The sequence below is a fragment of the Condylura cristata genome, unplaced genomic scaffold (genome assembly GCF_000260355.1).
Source record: "Condylura cristata isolate star-nosed mole 26May11 unplaced genomic scaffold, ConCri1.0 scaffold00015, whole genome shotgun sequence".
NCBI lineage: Eukaryota > Metazoa > Chordata > Mammalia > Eulipotyphla > Talpidae > Condylura > Condylura cristata.
The window spans coordinates 16,165,215-16,180,556 of NW_004567116.1; the positions used below are offsets into that span (position 1 = coordinate 16,165,215).

Consider the following 15,342-nt stretch of genomic DNA (forward strand, 5'->3'; position numbering starts at 1 on the left):
TACCTAAGAAAGTACATTTGAGTAAAAGGAAAAAAAAAAAAGTGGATGTTAACCACCTTCATTGTGAGGATAACCTGGAATCTGTTCTCACAAGACACATTTGTTTTTTTACCAACAAGTTAGGTTAGCTGAACCCAGTCATTAGACTGCCCTCCAGTCTTGATAGTTGGTGGGGTTAGAAAGCCCAACAAATAGAACTCTTAAGAACTGTAAGGGTCCCACAACTAGGTCAGATGATGTGTGCACATGCACTCAGACACCCAGGCTACTTCACGGCTCTTACCACAAATGTAATGAAATGACAGCATAATCAGTTGCTGTCTGTCCAGATATTCTGAAAGCCCCTCTAGACAGAAACTAACTCTCTCTTGTTTTAAGGTGTCTCCCCAGTGCCTGACAGAGGTCTTAGCATAAGGGGATTCAGTCAATACATGCTGTGTGAGTAAATGTGTCATCTGAAAACCATTGCTTGTTGACTCAACTTACAGAATCACAGAGTCTGAGTGAAAACCAGGCCAGGTTGTCCTGGGCTTTCTGGCTCATGAATGTTCATTAACTTAGGGGGAAAAAAATTAATAGGAAAATTTGTCTTTTAGCAAAAATAAGTAAACAAAAGTAACTTGAGACGGGCTGAAAGTAAAGCATTTTAAAGGGATCCTTTTTGTGATTATTCTCATTATTCTCTAAGAATGCTATGTATACCTGAGTTACCACACTCTATAATATCATATAGCAAATGGGAAAGGTCTCTCTCTCTTTGAACTTCTTTACTTCCTTACACTGTTGTTCATTTTTGTTACCATATTTGATTTATCCCTTCAGGTGTGGCCCCACAAATCTCCCACCACCACACCACCATGAACAGTCACCACAGTCCCTTGAGTTCTTCCCTTCCAGTTTTGACCTCTCTGCTTCTCCCTCCCCTGCCATAAGCCTCAGATCTATAGTCTGCCTGCAAGTTTTGTCTGTTTTTTCTTGACCCAGAAAAAGCTCTCTTTCAGTGAAATTTCCAAAGCATTGCTTCACAAAAAATGATTTTGATGTTTTCCTTTTTCAAGAAGTCTACATATACCCCATCCTATAACTTAAATATCAAGATAAAATATCTTTGGGAGTGTTACTTTTGCAAAAATTACCAATGACTTTGTGGAAACATAAACAAAAGTTAAGCAAATTCAGTAAAAGAAAGACTCCATTTGATATGAAAAAAGAAAATATCAAAATGAATGCCAAATATGGATGTATAGATACTGCACGGGAAACCAGACCCAGCACAATGAAGGCTCCCGTGGAGGGTAAACAGTCTGCCGGCTCCCATTGTGCCACCTTCCTCTCTTTGTTCTGCAAAGTCTTTGTGCCTGGTTGGCCAGAGTCCTCTTGTTTGGCACCTTCCCTCTATCATGGCAAAGAGTGACATGGAGCGTCACTGGACTGGGTCAGACCAAGGTTTGAATTCTAACTAGTTGCATGACCTTGGATAAGTAGACCAGCTCTCTTTCCCCTTCTTACATGCCTTCTTATTTGACATGTTCTCTCCAGCCCACATTAAAGTCCTTACTCCCTTCACTTCTCCCTCTTTGGACCCATATTAAAAAAAAAAAAAAAGATTTATTTATTTATGCACACAAGAGCTAGGGTACAGGCCACAGGTGTGGGGGATTGTGAATGGATTCACCAGAGACAGAGTGTGGAGCAGAAAAGGTGGATCCACTGATATACACTGCTGAGGGGAGCAGCGGTGGGTCAGGAGAGGTCTGCTGCACCATGTGGGTCAGCTCCCTGGCTGGGAATTGAACTCATGCTGCAGTGGCTGAGGAGTGGATCCATATTATATCTGCAACTATAAGGGACATACCAGCTTCACCCTGCCAAGCATCTGAAAACCCTCCATCTCTGCCTCTCTGGAGTTATCCCAGCCAGAGCTTTGTGACTCAACATGGAAGGCACCCAGCACCAGCCAGCGGGAATGCTCAGGCACTCTTCAGGAAAAGGGCAGGACCAAGAAGCCCAAATGCATACCTGGTCCTCATAGATAAGGGTTGCCAGGAGGGGATAGCAGCTCTGAGCTGATCCCAGAGCATACAATTTCAATGATTGGGGTCAACCAGCAACAGGAGACAGAGATAAAGGTGGAAGTTACCCCAGGTAATAATAGGACCTTGTAGTTCTATATCATGTGCTTCTGCCTACCAGCACAAAACACTTTCACACCAGCAGGCAAAGGTGGAGAGGTCTAGGGAAGGCAGAGGGATTATTATTCCCAGGTGGTTCACACAGTGCATTGAAGCATTAGACAGATAAAGCCAGTAGCCCAAGGTCACACAATTAGGCTTTGACAGGGTGGGAATTAGAGCAGAGTGTCCTAATCTCACCCAGGGGGCTATTTCTCCTAGACTTTAGATGGAGCCTTTTGTTTATACCTCAGTTCTATCTTATCTTACCTCCCCAGGTAGTGAGCTTGCTATTTCCTTTGGGGATGAGTAGTGGGAAACCTGAGCTACCTGGAGGTGGCTGGCCAACTGGAGCTCAGAAGCCAGCCTTCTTGTTTAGATGAGAGGAGCAAGACCCGTGGAATGCTTGTGCTGTTTGCATTTGGGAGGCAGAGTAGCAGCTGAGAATGCTGAGGCTCCAGGGCTGATAAAAGTTGTAATTAACATGTGCATACAATCCTTTCATCTTCAAAGGCTTTACTGGCATTAGCTAGTTATTCCTCCTATCACCCCCATGGGTGAGGCATCATTTTTGTCTTCTCAGTTTGCAGATGGAGAAGTTCATGTGTAAAAGAGGCCCTTTGCCAGGAAGACTGGCCCTTGTACAAACACAAGAGATTCCTGGATCCCTACATATAACTTTACTTGAAGTGATGGGAAAACAAAGTGAGAATGAATCATAAGAGAAGACTAAAATGCATGAACTCTGGGTAAGAGGCTACATTTATGAAGTCTAAGGTACAACTAGATAACTAGACTCTAGTGGCTAAACTCCTGGACTTAACATAGAAAAACCTGTTGCTCTACTGTGACAATCTCATATGACCCATATTGTATCCATAGCAGACATTACTAGCAGAACACAGCAATCTTTGTAGTAAAGCCAAGGCCTAGCTATTTAGCACAGCCCTCCAGGCAGCCTCACATAATCAATGGGAAATATTACAGGTGCTGAAATCTTTTTGCTATTGTTGCCTTAGGGTTTGTTTGGGATTCTCTTAAATCCAACTAACACAAAGTTATCAGAGCTCTATTATAGAGCTATTTACTATAGCTAAATTATGGAAACAGCTTAAAATATCCCACAACAGATGAATGGATCAAGAAGCTATGCTATAGATACATAATGGAATACTATGCAGCAATCAATTTTAGGGCTACATGGATGGAAGCTGAAAGAAAAATGCTAAGTAAAATAAGTCAGAAGGAGAAATATAAGTCAGAAGAAAAGTATAGGATGGTATCACTAATATGTGAATATAAAGTAACTAAACTAACAGATAAAGCAAGCTGAAAAACTGATCCTTGATTGCTATGGACTATGGAACTGAAGCACCAAGGTGGGGAGAGGGAGGGAAAGAATAGAACAAAAAGGGGAGGAAGCGTGGTGGTCTATGGTGGTGGAATACAGACGAGTTAGAGGTAAGTGCATGCCTATAGGCATACCTATTACTTTCAGCTCCCGTTTTACACTCCCTGGGTCCTCTCTGTCCATTTGCTTTCCACATTCAACTCATCATCAAATCCCATCCCTTCCACAGTTGCTCCACATGATTGCCACTCACCAAGATTGCTGCTTTTCCTGATCTTGGGGCACTTGGTGATGTATATAAACATGTCCATTTCTCCCATATGTTTAACTTTTCCCCCATCAAACTATAAGGTGAGTTTATTCCTGAAAAGACTAACTGTCTCTGAGGACTAACACTAAATCTTTTATTTTCCTTCCTGTCTTTCCATAGTGCCAACCACACAGCACTCTTTAATAAATTGAATTGACCTGTTTATTGCATTTTATAACTGGGAAAATAGAAGCAACCAATACAGAAGACTCATGCCCGCAGTCACCCCGTGACTAATAGGGAGAAATGCTATGCTTCTGCTGATTACAGGGTTCTCACTTTTAGACTGCTATCTATGAGTTTGGCTGCAGACACCATGACTGGATGAAAACATGGGTGAAATTCAAGAATAACCAAGAGCCTTGTACATGATACAAGGACCGAACCCATCAAGAATTTTGTTTCAACTTCTGGGCAACAGATTCCAGGTGGATATGAAGTAGAGATACTCCGGATAGGCTGGTTCTGTGTAAGACCGTCTGGTGACTGATAGACCATCAGAACCCCAACAGGAGATAGTCTGTGACCTACTTTGAAAAGCCAACAACTGAAGCAGTTTTGAAGACTGTTTTTTTTTTTTTTTTTTTTCATTTGAACCAGAGCTCCTCTGATTTCATGGGGGCAAAAAAAGAAGTCTTGCTAAGAGACTGGAAGGTTTTAAGGTTTTTAGTAGAAGCAGTAACACGCTATCTCAATGGCTCACCTTGCTCAGAGGAACTTGGTTTTTGTGTCTGTTTGTCTATCTAAAACACTGCATTTAAGTCACACAGGTAATCCCAGCACTGGCTTCTGGAAGTTTTAGCTGCATGACTGGGACATGTTGCTAACTTCTCTGGCCTGAGCTTCATCTGCCCACCCACACGGGAGTGAGAAGATTCTCTGGAGTTCAGTTTGCAAAGCACCTTGTCCCTAGAAGTCATTATTGCCCAACGAAGTTAAAAGGATAACTATGTCAGGCACTCATTTCTGGCACAGATAAATAGTTGGCCTCTGGCATTTTATAGGGGGAAAAGAAAGGGGCACCACATTGTAGCTTCTTATTCTTTCAATAAGTTTTATGAGACTTAAGTGTTAATGGGCCTGCAGAATAATGAGTTACAGAACAAGAGGCCTAGAAAAGACTTTACTGATCTACAAGACTCTAACCCATCTGAGTGAGACGACTTGGCTTAGCATCATATAAATCGAGAGAAAATCATATACAGTCGTCAGTTCTGAAAACGCCATCTCTATCTAAACACTTTGCTTTAGACACTACGTGCTAAACAGTGTCGTAGATTTTTTCTGAGTAACACCCCATGGCCATGCAGCACAGGGAGGTATCCATCGGAAGCTTCTCTTGTGTCAAAAGTTTCTCTTTCTATGACCCACCTCCAGAGCCAAACCTCATTCTCATTATACCACACTGACAGCTGGCTCAGCAGAGGTGAAGATTTTTATACCGTTTCAAAGAAATAAACCCTCCCTCCCCACCCACTTTTGACATAATGAGACAAAAGTCAACAATGTTTTCTTTGACCATGATTGAGAGCATGATGTTGAGGCTTGGGATTCTTTATTCTTGAGACCAGATTTGGAAGTAAACGCTGGGGCATAGAGGCAATCAGACCTATAGGAAATCAAGATCCCTGTTCTAGTAGACAAAACTTAAGGGGTCTAAACTTCCCCTGCCTTGTCTCACATGTCAAACCTCAAGAAAGATACAATCAAAATGCAGCAAACATGGGGGCGGGGAGGGGAGAGGGTAAGCGGGGCGGTGGGGGGGGAAGCAATTTCAAGGATGTCAGAGGATCACTGCAAGAGGCATTAGGAAAAAAAATGTTAACAAAAGGAGGGCCAAGAGTTAGTTAAAACCATAACAATCCCAAAAGGTAAACAGCAGAGATGACTTTGCACGCAAGTCTAGAAATGTCACTCATTCATTCAGATATTTACTGGGCATCTGCTATTGTTGGGGACCCATGCTGACAGCTGAGGAGAAGGCTATATAAAATACACTGAGAGAATGGGTTTTCCCCTAAGGAACTTATATGCTCACCACTGAAAGAGACAGAGGGCCATAAAAAGCTCAGCAGTATCCTTGAACTTCGTATTCTTAGGTGGAGACATGCTTGTGGGTTTTTATGAACTACCAAAGATCAGACAACTAGTAAACAATAAGGGAAAGTAAAGGTCCACAGGGATAGACGGACAGACACTGGGAAGGAAGGCAGCTTGTTCCCACACCGCAGCCACTGCAAAGACACACTCTGGGGAGAGTCCTTGGGAGGTGTCACTGTCCTCTGCAAACTCTTGTATGCACCCCCATGACCAGCACTCTTGAGGCACACCAACCCTTGCCCGCCTCTGTCAGGGAAACGTCACTCTCTGCAAGCCCCTGGTGGCCGTGGCCTGGCCCGGTGACACCCTGTCCTTTCAGGCTGTAAGAGGGTGCTGAGCTCTGCTGGACTCATTCAAATTGGACATAGGCAGCAATCGCAACATTTGTTGCGGGCATATCATAATACTCATCGAATACTTAAGAGCGAGCAAAGCCTGAAACCAGAGGTCCGGATAAAAACACATTTCCAGGCCTGCATACTGGTGGGCCGTTCTTATGGTTATCGCTTTTGTACTTTGGTAGGTTCTCTTTGAGAAAGGAAGTAGTAGTAGCCTGAATGTATTCTTCTAGAAAGCACTGTAGATATGCTCAAGTGCAAAGAGGTGCACTTAAATTGGAAACAGATAGGGAATCTGTGATGAGTCTATGCCCCACCAATGGCCCAAGTCCCTTCTTAAGGCTGAGTACAACCTGCCGGGGATTCCGTTTCCTCTCTTCCCGAATGACTTGTTTCTCAGCAAAGGACACCCAGAGGAAATGCTCCCCACCTCCCCATCATGCAATCAATGGTCACCTGCTGGACCAAACAGAATGAGGCATCTGATTGGGGCTAGGGCTGGGAAGAACTATCAGGGATCAGATAACTAGGAAACAATAAGGGGGGGGGGGGGCGGGCAGCCAGTCAAGGCAGCCCATAGGGGGGGACAGACAAGACACTGGGAAGGACCATGTCTTTCCTTGTACTGTGGGTGAACATAGCCTGATTCCTGACAGCCTCCTCCCTCTGAGGTTCCCTGTCTTCCTTATCAGTTTTTTTTTTTTAAGATTTATTTATTTGTGCATACAGAACTGGGGTACAGGAGAGACTCAGGGGTGGCGAAAGACTTCACCAGAGACAGAGTGGGGAGCAGAACAGGCAGATCGACGAAGTACACTGCTGAGGGGAGCAGCGGGCGGGCAGGAGAGGTCTGCCATGCCATGTGGTCACCTCCAGGGCAGGTGGGAATCGAACTCATGCGGAAGTGGTTTCAGCTTCTTAGTGCAGTGCTTTAACCCACTGTGCCATCAGGGAGGGCCCCTTATCAATTTTATCTGTTAAAAGAGAAGGTGTTGGCACCAAAAACCTTAAGCTAGGGACAAAATTTTGCTGTTCTCCCCCCTTCCTTGCCCAGCTTGGTCCAATCCCAAGTCAAAGTGCTAGCCCTTGATAACAGAAAAATTCCAATCAGCAGACTTCACCTTTCCTCTAGGTGGCAAGTAATGACGGGATAATGAACAGACCACTTAATTCACCATCATTTTCAGTCCTGCCCTTTCCCTAATTTCCTATCACAGAGAGGAGAGCAACTTCTATACAGGATTGGAATGAATGAGTCACTCAGAGTTTGAGTGGGGAAAGTTTCCATCACCATTTCGTTCTCCTTCATATTTGTCATTCCAGACCCCTCCTCTGACATTGTGTATAAAATGGGAAGGCAAAACCAGCTCTGTGCACGTTAATGACCATGTTAAATTGATCCCTAAAAAAAAATCTATGAGAACAATTAGAGTATCACCAGGCATCATCACTGGGTGTCCGGGATGCCCTGTTGTCTTGACATACCAAGAAAGAACAATAACTTGGTGAGTAAGGACAGAGCCCTATTGCCAGAGCACCTTGAGCTGATGGGTGCCTCCGTCATTCACCTGGCCAATACCTTGATTGAGTTACTGAACTTCTCATGCCTCAATTTTCTCATAAAAGAGGAATAACAACAGCACTCCTTTGAAAGGCTGGGGTTGGATTAAGCAAGTTCATAGAGAGAAAACAAGGACACTCTATAAAAACAGCTAGTATTATAAACGGTGCCAATGACCTCTCAAAAACAGACAACTAGTTGCGAAGAAACAAAAGACACAGAGAGGTTGTAGGACAGAAAGATGAACTTTCAGATCATCATTCAAGGAGACTTGCATGGAAACCGTAGCAAATGCTCGAAATTACCGGTCTGTAAGATAGTCACTCTCTCCGCTGCAGTTTTGCAATTAACCTTTATTCTCAAAAGCTGAAGACTCAAGGAAGAATTTTGGGGCCTGAGTTTTGCAAATCACCTCTTTGGTGACTCAGCCCTCCCCACCCTTCTGAACCTGTCTGCCCACACTTGCATTTAGGAGGGACACTTGCCTCGGGAAGCCACACCCAGGCAGCCAGCACACCTCAGACTCAGGGAGATCAGGCTTTGTGAGCTTCTCCTCCCCCGCAACACCCATCCCTCATTCTGTGCTTGACTCCCTGTGTCACCGGGCAGACGACCCAGGGGTCAGCAAGCCCTGCTGTATCTCGGGCAGGTTCAGACGTGGCAAGCCCAGTGGAGGGGAGGCTCAGCCTGCCTGGGGGCGTTAACAGCTCCTGGTCACCCACAGTGCTGGTGAGAATCCTTCGAGAAATGCTTCTGCTTGTCTCTCAGTGGCAACCACCTTCCAGAAGTAGGAGGGGGATTGAAGGAATACAGATGTCTCACCCCAGGAGATCAACCTCCGATCAGCATCTCCAAAATAGCCAGAGCTTCAAGCAGGCTGCTACAGGGAGTATGTTATGTTGAGGCTTAAATTTGGAGGGTCATCCTCATTGAATCCACTCCCTTCTTGGGCCAAGAATCTACTAAGACTGTCCTGAGACAGAGGTTCCCAAGCCAGGGAAAGTGGTCACTCCAGCCACAGATGGGTGACCTCACTATTGGGGCAGTGCAAACAAGCATGCTGTGGTGTCCTGTTGGCCAGCCAAGCCCTGTCCTCAGTGAGACTGCATCACCGCTGACCTAGTCAGTGACACAAACAGTGGGGCCTCCTAGGCCCCCACATATCTGGCTTGCATGCACACAAACAGAGTGATCTCTATATAACCTAGACATTCATTTCTGTTTTGCAGTTACTGGTAACACCTAAGGGCCAGCACTGGGATTTGGGACCACATAAACGAGTACAATACCATCCCTAATGTCAGAGACTCCTCGGGCACCGCCACAGAGTAATATGGGCAGATTTATATTAGGTTCGGGGTTTTCCCCCTTTAAGAATAGGAAATATACTAGCACCCTGGGCCCTAGAAGATCAAAGGGCCTCCCTGCACGATTTTTCTGTGAAATTTGGGGCGCTCACCGGGAGCTATGGGGAGCAGATAGCGCCTTGTCAAATATGAGGCTGCTGGGATGGCCACCCTCCCCTTACGCCAGGGATGCCCAGCTGGGGACCACTTCAAGCCTCACCTCCATTCTGTCTCACGCTGCCTGGAGGTCATGCTACCAGATTCCAGTAGGAGGAAGTCAGAGCTACACCCTCAGCCATCTCCCAGGAAACTCTGGAGACCATGAGCCCTCCAGGACAGGGTGGCCATCCCCATTTCAGAGACCTGTACAGGCAGGACAGATGCTTGTCAACTCTATAGATGGTTAATGAGCTAATTCAGGAGCAGGTAATGAATAGCAGGCAACAGATATCCACACCCCGATCTCATTCAAAACTCGTCAGCTACTGAAACCCTATCTTGCCTGCATTGCCAATTCTCCCCTTTCTGGATTCCTCCAGCATTCTGTGTGCTTCGGCTAGTGATGCCACCAGCCTCAGTCTAAGCAGGGCAGCTGCCACCTGCTTGCAGGGTAGGAGGCACAAAGCATCATGAGGTTCTTGGATGCAAAGCCTGCAGTTCATACGTTTAATTCCCCTGGGGTACCCAACACAGAAGACATCCTGTGAAATGCTAATGGCATACCCACATTGGATCTGGCTTCATGTTTCCAGATACATGGATCCTGAAGTAACTTTTCCTGGCATTTCACATGGAGTAAACAAGAGGAAAACTATTTCTCTTCCAAATACACATCTTCTGAGTCAAACAGAAGCTTAATCCGACACGAGACTGATTGAAGAGTTATAGCCTTCTTAAGACAAAAGGTCTGGCAGAGTTTTTGACTTCTCATCACAGGAAGCCATGCATTTATTGTTGAAAAATCTATATTTAGTTATCATATATAATATTCAATAATTTCAGTAATTGGTAGAATATCTGTTTATTTTACATCCTGCTTCTCCTAGAAAGTGTGGACTACATAATTGCTACAGGCATACCAAGTCAGATTCCATCACACAAATGAGAAAGCACCCCTCCTCCTGACAACTGAGGCTGGCTTCCAAAACACTCATTGACTGGCTTTGGGGCAATACAACTTTTTTTTTTTTTTTTAAACATGATTTTTCATTTTGTATCTTTTTCCATCTTGGGGCAATACAACTTTTTAAGAAAAATTTCTACTTGCTAAATAAGTGAAAAGCAGGGTTTGAATTAGATTTGAATTAGAAGGCACTAGCCTGCCCTGGTAATTCTAGAGAACGCTTGTGTGCTTCCTTTTTAAGCCAGGACACAAAGGAAGTTGACTCATCACCTCACTGTGCAACCCCTCAGAATTTCTCTCTGAGGCAAAAAAGATCCCCTTTGAGAACTAGGCTCTGCCTGGAAGCATCTGCCACCTGCTTCAGCTCCTTCTTTCACAAGAGTCACTTCCCATTCAGACTCTGGGTGAGGTCTGCTAAAGCAGAGGTGCTGTGGTAACACACAGCAAACAGTACCTCAACCCTGGCCCCAGCCCCTGTCAGGACAGACTAGAGGGCAACCGAGCTCACCTCCCATCACCACCACTGGGCCAAGGGACCCCAGTCTTCACCTATCTGATTTGCAGGCTGAGCTGAAGTCTCACTTAGGTGGTGACGTGTCACCTAGAGCCCCACAGTGGCATTTGGGTCAAGACCCTTGACTTGGTACACCAAGTCAAAGACCCTCATGACAGTTCCCTCCCTGGGCAGACAACTGATGATCTCTGAGGGTTTCCAAGGCGCACGGATGAGGGGGGCTTTCTAGGTCAGCGCACCTAAACTGTTTGCAGGTCAGCATGAGAGTACCCCGCGGGCCTCTTAATTTCCAGGCAAGGGCATTGCCCTAACTTGTCTCTTAGACAAGAAAAGCCTCTCCCTTTTTTCCAAGCCTGCAAATGAGAGCATGTCTAGAAGGGCAGTTGGACTCTGATAAGGGAACGGACTTATTTTAGTAACAAATAACTAGGTTGGCATGTCTTGATAGCTGTGGCCAAACCTGGGGAGAGACAGGCCAGGGCAGGACAGGGCAGCCAGGAGTCCAGGCAGTGGGGCTAGGTGGGGGAGCCACTTACAGCAGGCTTCACACCATCTCCAAAGTCCTCTGTCGGCAGAGTGTCACAGGAGTACGGGCTGGGGTCTACACAGGGCGGATGTTAGACAACAGAGTTCCCCGACTTCACTACTTAGTATGCGTGACCTTAGGCAAGTCATACTGTAGTCCTGAGTCTCAATGTCTTTGTTGTGGGGCAGGGAGTTACAAGTGTACTGAATGTGTAGGCTGCAGTGAGGTCTACCTAAGACAGCCAGTGCTAAGCACCTTGCTGAAAGCCTCTCAGAGTCTGAGCTCAGTAAACGGCATTCCTGGGGATTTAGGAGCACACAGGCAGAAGATGCCATAGCTGAGGTCAGGCTTTGAAAACCAGGGTGCTCCAAATCGGAGGGATCAAGCACTGCTGAAGAGGGGCCTGGAAGCCCCGTGGCATTACACTTTCTCTTAAGCAACATCTTTGTATTATCTTAAGAAAGGTTCCTTATGATTCTCAGGTTTAACTCAAATAGGGTCTGTTGTGGAGTAAAATACAAAATTTCTTAAAGATAGTGTGTAGGCATGAAAAAAGTATTGTTAAGCTGATAGGCCACACCCTCCCTGTCCACAGGGAGGGGAAGGGCTTCCCTTCCTGTGGTCCTTGCCTGTGGGATGCATTGCAGAGAGGCTCTAGAAGGGGAAGTCACTCCTCCCTCTCATTCAGGGTTCATTTCCTCTTTGGGAAAAAGAAGGGTTTTTTTTTTTTTTTTTTCCAATGTCCCCATCTCTGATTCTATGACAATGAGTCAAAAAATACTTACTGACTGAATGGAAGGAGATCTGTCATAAATTAAGAATTTCACGCTGGCCAGCACCCTCTCCTACGTGAGCATTTTGGAAGACTATGGAAGTTTTATTCTGACTGCCAAGCTGAAGCACACCTACTTGGCACTGTGCCTCATAGAAAGTAGATGCCCAATGTGTATCTGGGGACTAACTGGATTAATTGATGCTAACCCTCAGCAAACAACAGAGCTTTGCTTCCTTGCTTCTTCACCCAGGAAAGAGCTGAAGCTCTAACTCCCAGTGGAAGGGGGAGTCTAATGCTCAGAGGGGGCAGAAGGGTGCCAAGAGATGTACGACCTCCCAGCCCTAGAAGCTCAGACACCTCTTTCTCAACACCAGAGTAAAAAGTCCCTTAGCCATGATTTCTGGCCCACAGTGGAAAGAAAAAGAGAAAAGAAGAAACATGTGCCCAGAGAGCTCATCCCCCTGACTCCCTGCTCTGGGCCACTGTCTTCCTCCCCAACCCAATTCAGAGTTCCTTTCTCTCTCTTTTGCTTTCTTATAAGAAAATTGGATCCTTTAGTCCCCAAGCCACGTCTCTTTCCAAATTTCCTCATTGTCTTCTGAAATCCACTCTCTAGAATGGGCCAACACCAGATCCTCTCTTCCCTCCCCCCACCCCCCCTTCTCTGCCTGCCCAGCCCAAACCCTCTGTAAAGTCAGGCCTCCTTTCCAAGTCTCAGTTCCTTCCAAACAACTTTACAAGCACATGAAAGCCAGGGCCCAGGCAGTTATTGCTACCGGCATTTTTTTGTGCTTTCTCCAGTGACACTGCCCAATGGGACTATGAGCTAGGAGAGCAGGAGTGAGACTGCTGGTCACTGAAAAATCTCAACGGTCAGGACATGCCAAGTATTTGTGGGTGGGGAGACCTTTATAAGAATTGGGAAGAAGGGTTGGAAGGAGGCTGGAGTCAGAATCCTCAGAACAAAGCAGACTACATGACAGGAAGTTAACTTACAAATGAACTCCCCTAGATGCCATGGGTAAGCCTCCCGGGTTCCTGGGCTCAGAGGCCAGGCCCAGGCTCCTCCCTGAATTCAAGTTTCCCTCTCTCTCCCATACCGCCCATGGGTCTTTCCAGCTGGCTGGAGCTCCATCCAGCTCTCTGCGGAAGCTGCCTCTCGGTCCTCTAGGCCATCACCACCCCTCTTTCTCACTAAGATTAATGGGCCTGGGTTCACATCCAGCACCAACCTTTCTTGCTGTGCAAACACCTACAAGTCACTTAACATCTCTGAGCCTCAGTTTCCTTCCTTTAACACAGAAAGGAAAGCATGGGTCTCATAGGCCATGTGAGAGTCACATAAAAGAACCCACGTGAAGAACTGTGCTTCCCCTAGGACAGTGCTGGGCCCAGGGAAAGTGTGCGGTATGGGGTGGTTAGTGCTATTATCCCAACTATTGTTACTGTTCATTGTTGCAGAATCTAAACCCTAACTCCCACCTTTCCTCCATCTCAAATGCCCAGTGGGTCTGTGTCATTTACTTTCTTGGTTTCCCAGAACTGGGTTTAGTAAATACTTACTGAGTAGAATTAACCAGAGGGTGAGCTGTCTTAATGACCCAGCTGGCACTCCTTAAAAGTAAAATTTATTTTGTGAGTGATAAGCTAATCGGCCATGTAATTATCTGTACATATATAGACAAAGAAAAGGAAGGAACGCTTGGCATTCAGCCTTGCCAGAATACCCCACAGGCAACCACCCACCTCCACAATCACCAAGCACAGACCCTGTTTGGAAGGGAAACTGGCAGCCCCAGCTCCAGGGTCCCTGATGCCACCCTGCTGTCCCGCTCCCCTCCTGCCCTGAGGCTGCCAGGCAGGGAATACACGGCATCACTATCTGGATTTCCCCTAACTGATTGGCAGCAGCAGGCTGTTGCAAGGATGGAGCAGCTGGCCCAGTCATTACAGGACTATCACAGTCCCTGCCTAAGGCTGGCACCTCGTGGAGACTCAGAACCTGGCCACGAAGCTGGTTCAAGTTCCCACAGGCACTAAGATAGTGACTGGAGCCAACTACGAGAACTTGGGAATCAGGAGCGGCAGAGGACCCAAGACTTCTTTGGGGGAAGCGCACTGACACCAGCTCTCACACAGGCGACTGTGTCCGCCTCTGTGGACACCTGCCCCTGCCCAGCCTACCCTCCTCTGCCTTGCGGAGCCACAGCCCAGCCCGGCTTCCCGCGCCCTCGGGCGCAGGAGCCTGTTAGCGGCGACTGGGGCCGGCGTCCAGGGTTGCAGAGTACAGTTACTTCTGCCGGTGCTTCTCTCCAGGACCTCGCCCCAAACTGCCTGCACGCAGCCTGTCCAAAAAACTTTGTTTTGTCGCCTCTCTCTTTTCTTTTCAACAACACAGGGCTTCCCAGTCAAACTCTTCTGCAGCTCAGCGCAGACCGTAGCCTGGTTCCCCGTAACCAGACCCGCAGCGCCTGCCGCCCACGCGTGTAGGTCTCCCGGGCCGAGGCAGCCGCGCGGCGTGGGGTCCGTCAGGCCTCTGCCCCTCCTGCTGCCCCGCGGGCACTCACCGATCTGCTGTGCCAGGCTCAGCTGCACGAGGCAGAGTCCCCAGGCTGCGTGCCACCAAAATTTGTCCATGCTGTCTTGTCAGCGGGAACCGAACCGAGGGAGCCAGCGAGTGCAGCAGGAGAGTCGGGGTGCGCTGGGTGGGGGGCTGGTGGAGGACGGGGCGAGGAGGGCGGGCCGAACCTGTCAGGGGCTGGGGTCCGGCTGGGCAATGAGGCCGCCTCGGAAGTTGGCGGCAGTTTTTATTCGAGGGCTGAGTGACCTAAGCGGGAGGGATCAGGGAGGGAGCCAGTAAGAGACACACCCTAGAGAAGGGGCTGTGACTAAGCAGCCTGCTGAGGTTTAAAGCTGTACCAGCCCGCCTCAGCGCGGGCCCCTCCGTCCCTGCCCCGTGCGAGGAGATGGTTGTAAATGAGGGTTGCCCCGGGGATGAGGGGGGATAGGGGGCCTGAGCGCCTCGCCGTCTGGGAGGGCGAGCTCCGGGGAGAATGACCCAGTCCTGAAGCCTCTTCTGTGTGCTTGGCTCTGGTCTCTTTCCCTTAAGTGTCTGGATCAGTCTCAGGTACGAGTCTCCCTAGGTTCAGGCAGCCGGATATTCTGGGAGAGGAGCTGGGACAGTGGCTATGTCCTGCCCTGGATGGTGGCGATTCCCTGCCCAACGT

The 15,342-nt window shown here is 47.5% G+C and overlaps 1 protein-coding gene across 2 annotated transcripts in view; it reads right to left on the minus strand.

Annotated features, from left to right (window-relative positions):
- Window positions 1-14,899, minus strand: part of CD44 (CD44 molecule (Indian blood group)) — an 80,331-nt gene extending 65,432 nt beyond the window's left edge. Inside the window, exon 1 of one of the 2 annotated variants that reach the window (XM_004682912.2) lies at window positions 14,683-14,899. In XM_004682912.2, the coding sequence (XP_004682969.1) occupies window positions 14,683-14,752 (70 nt within the window). In that variant the 5' untranslated portion in view covers window positions 14,753-14,899. The remainder of the gene's footprint in view (window positions 1-14,682) is intronic. The other variant, XM_004682923.2, reaches the window with a different exon arrangement.
- Between the last annotated feature and the right edge of the window lie 443 nt (window positions 14,900-15,342).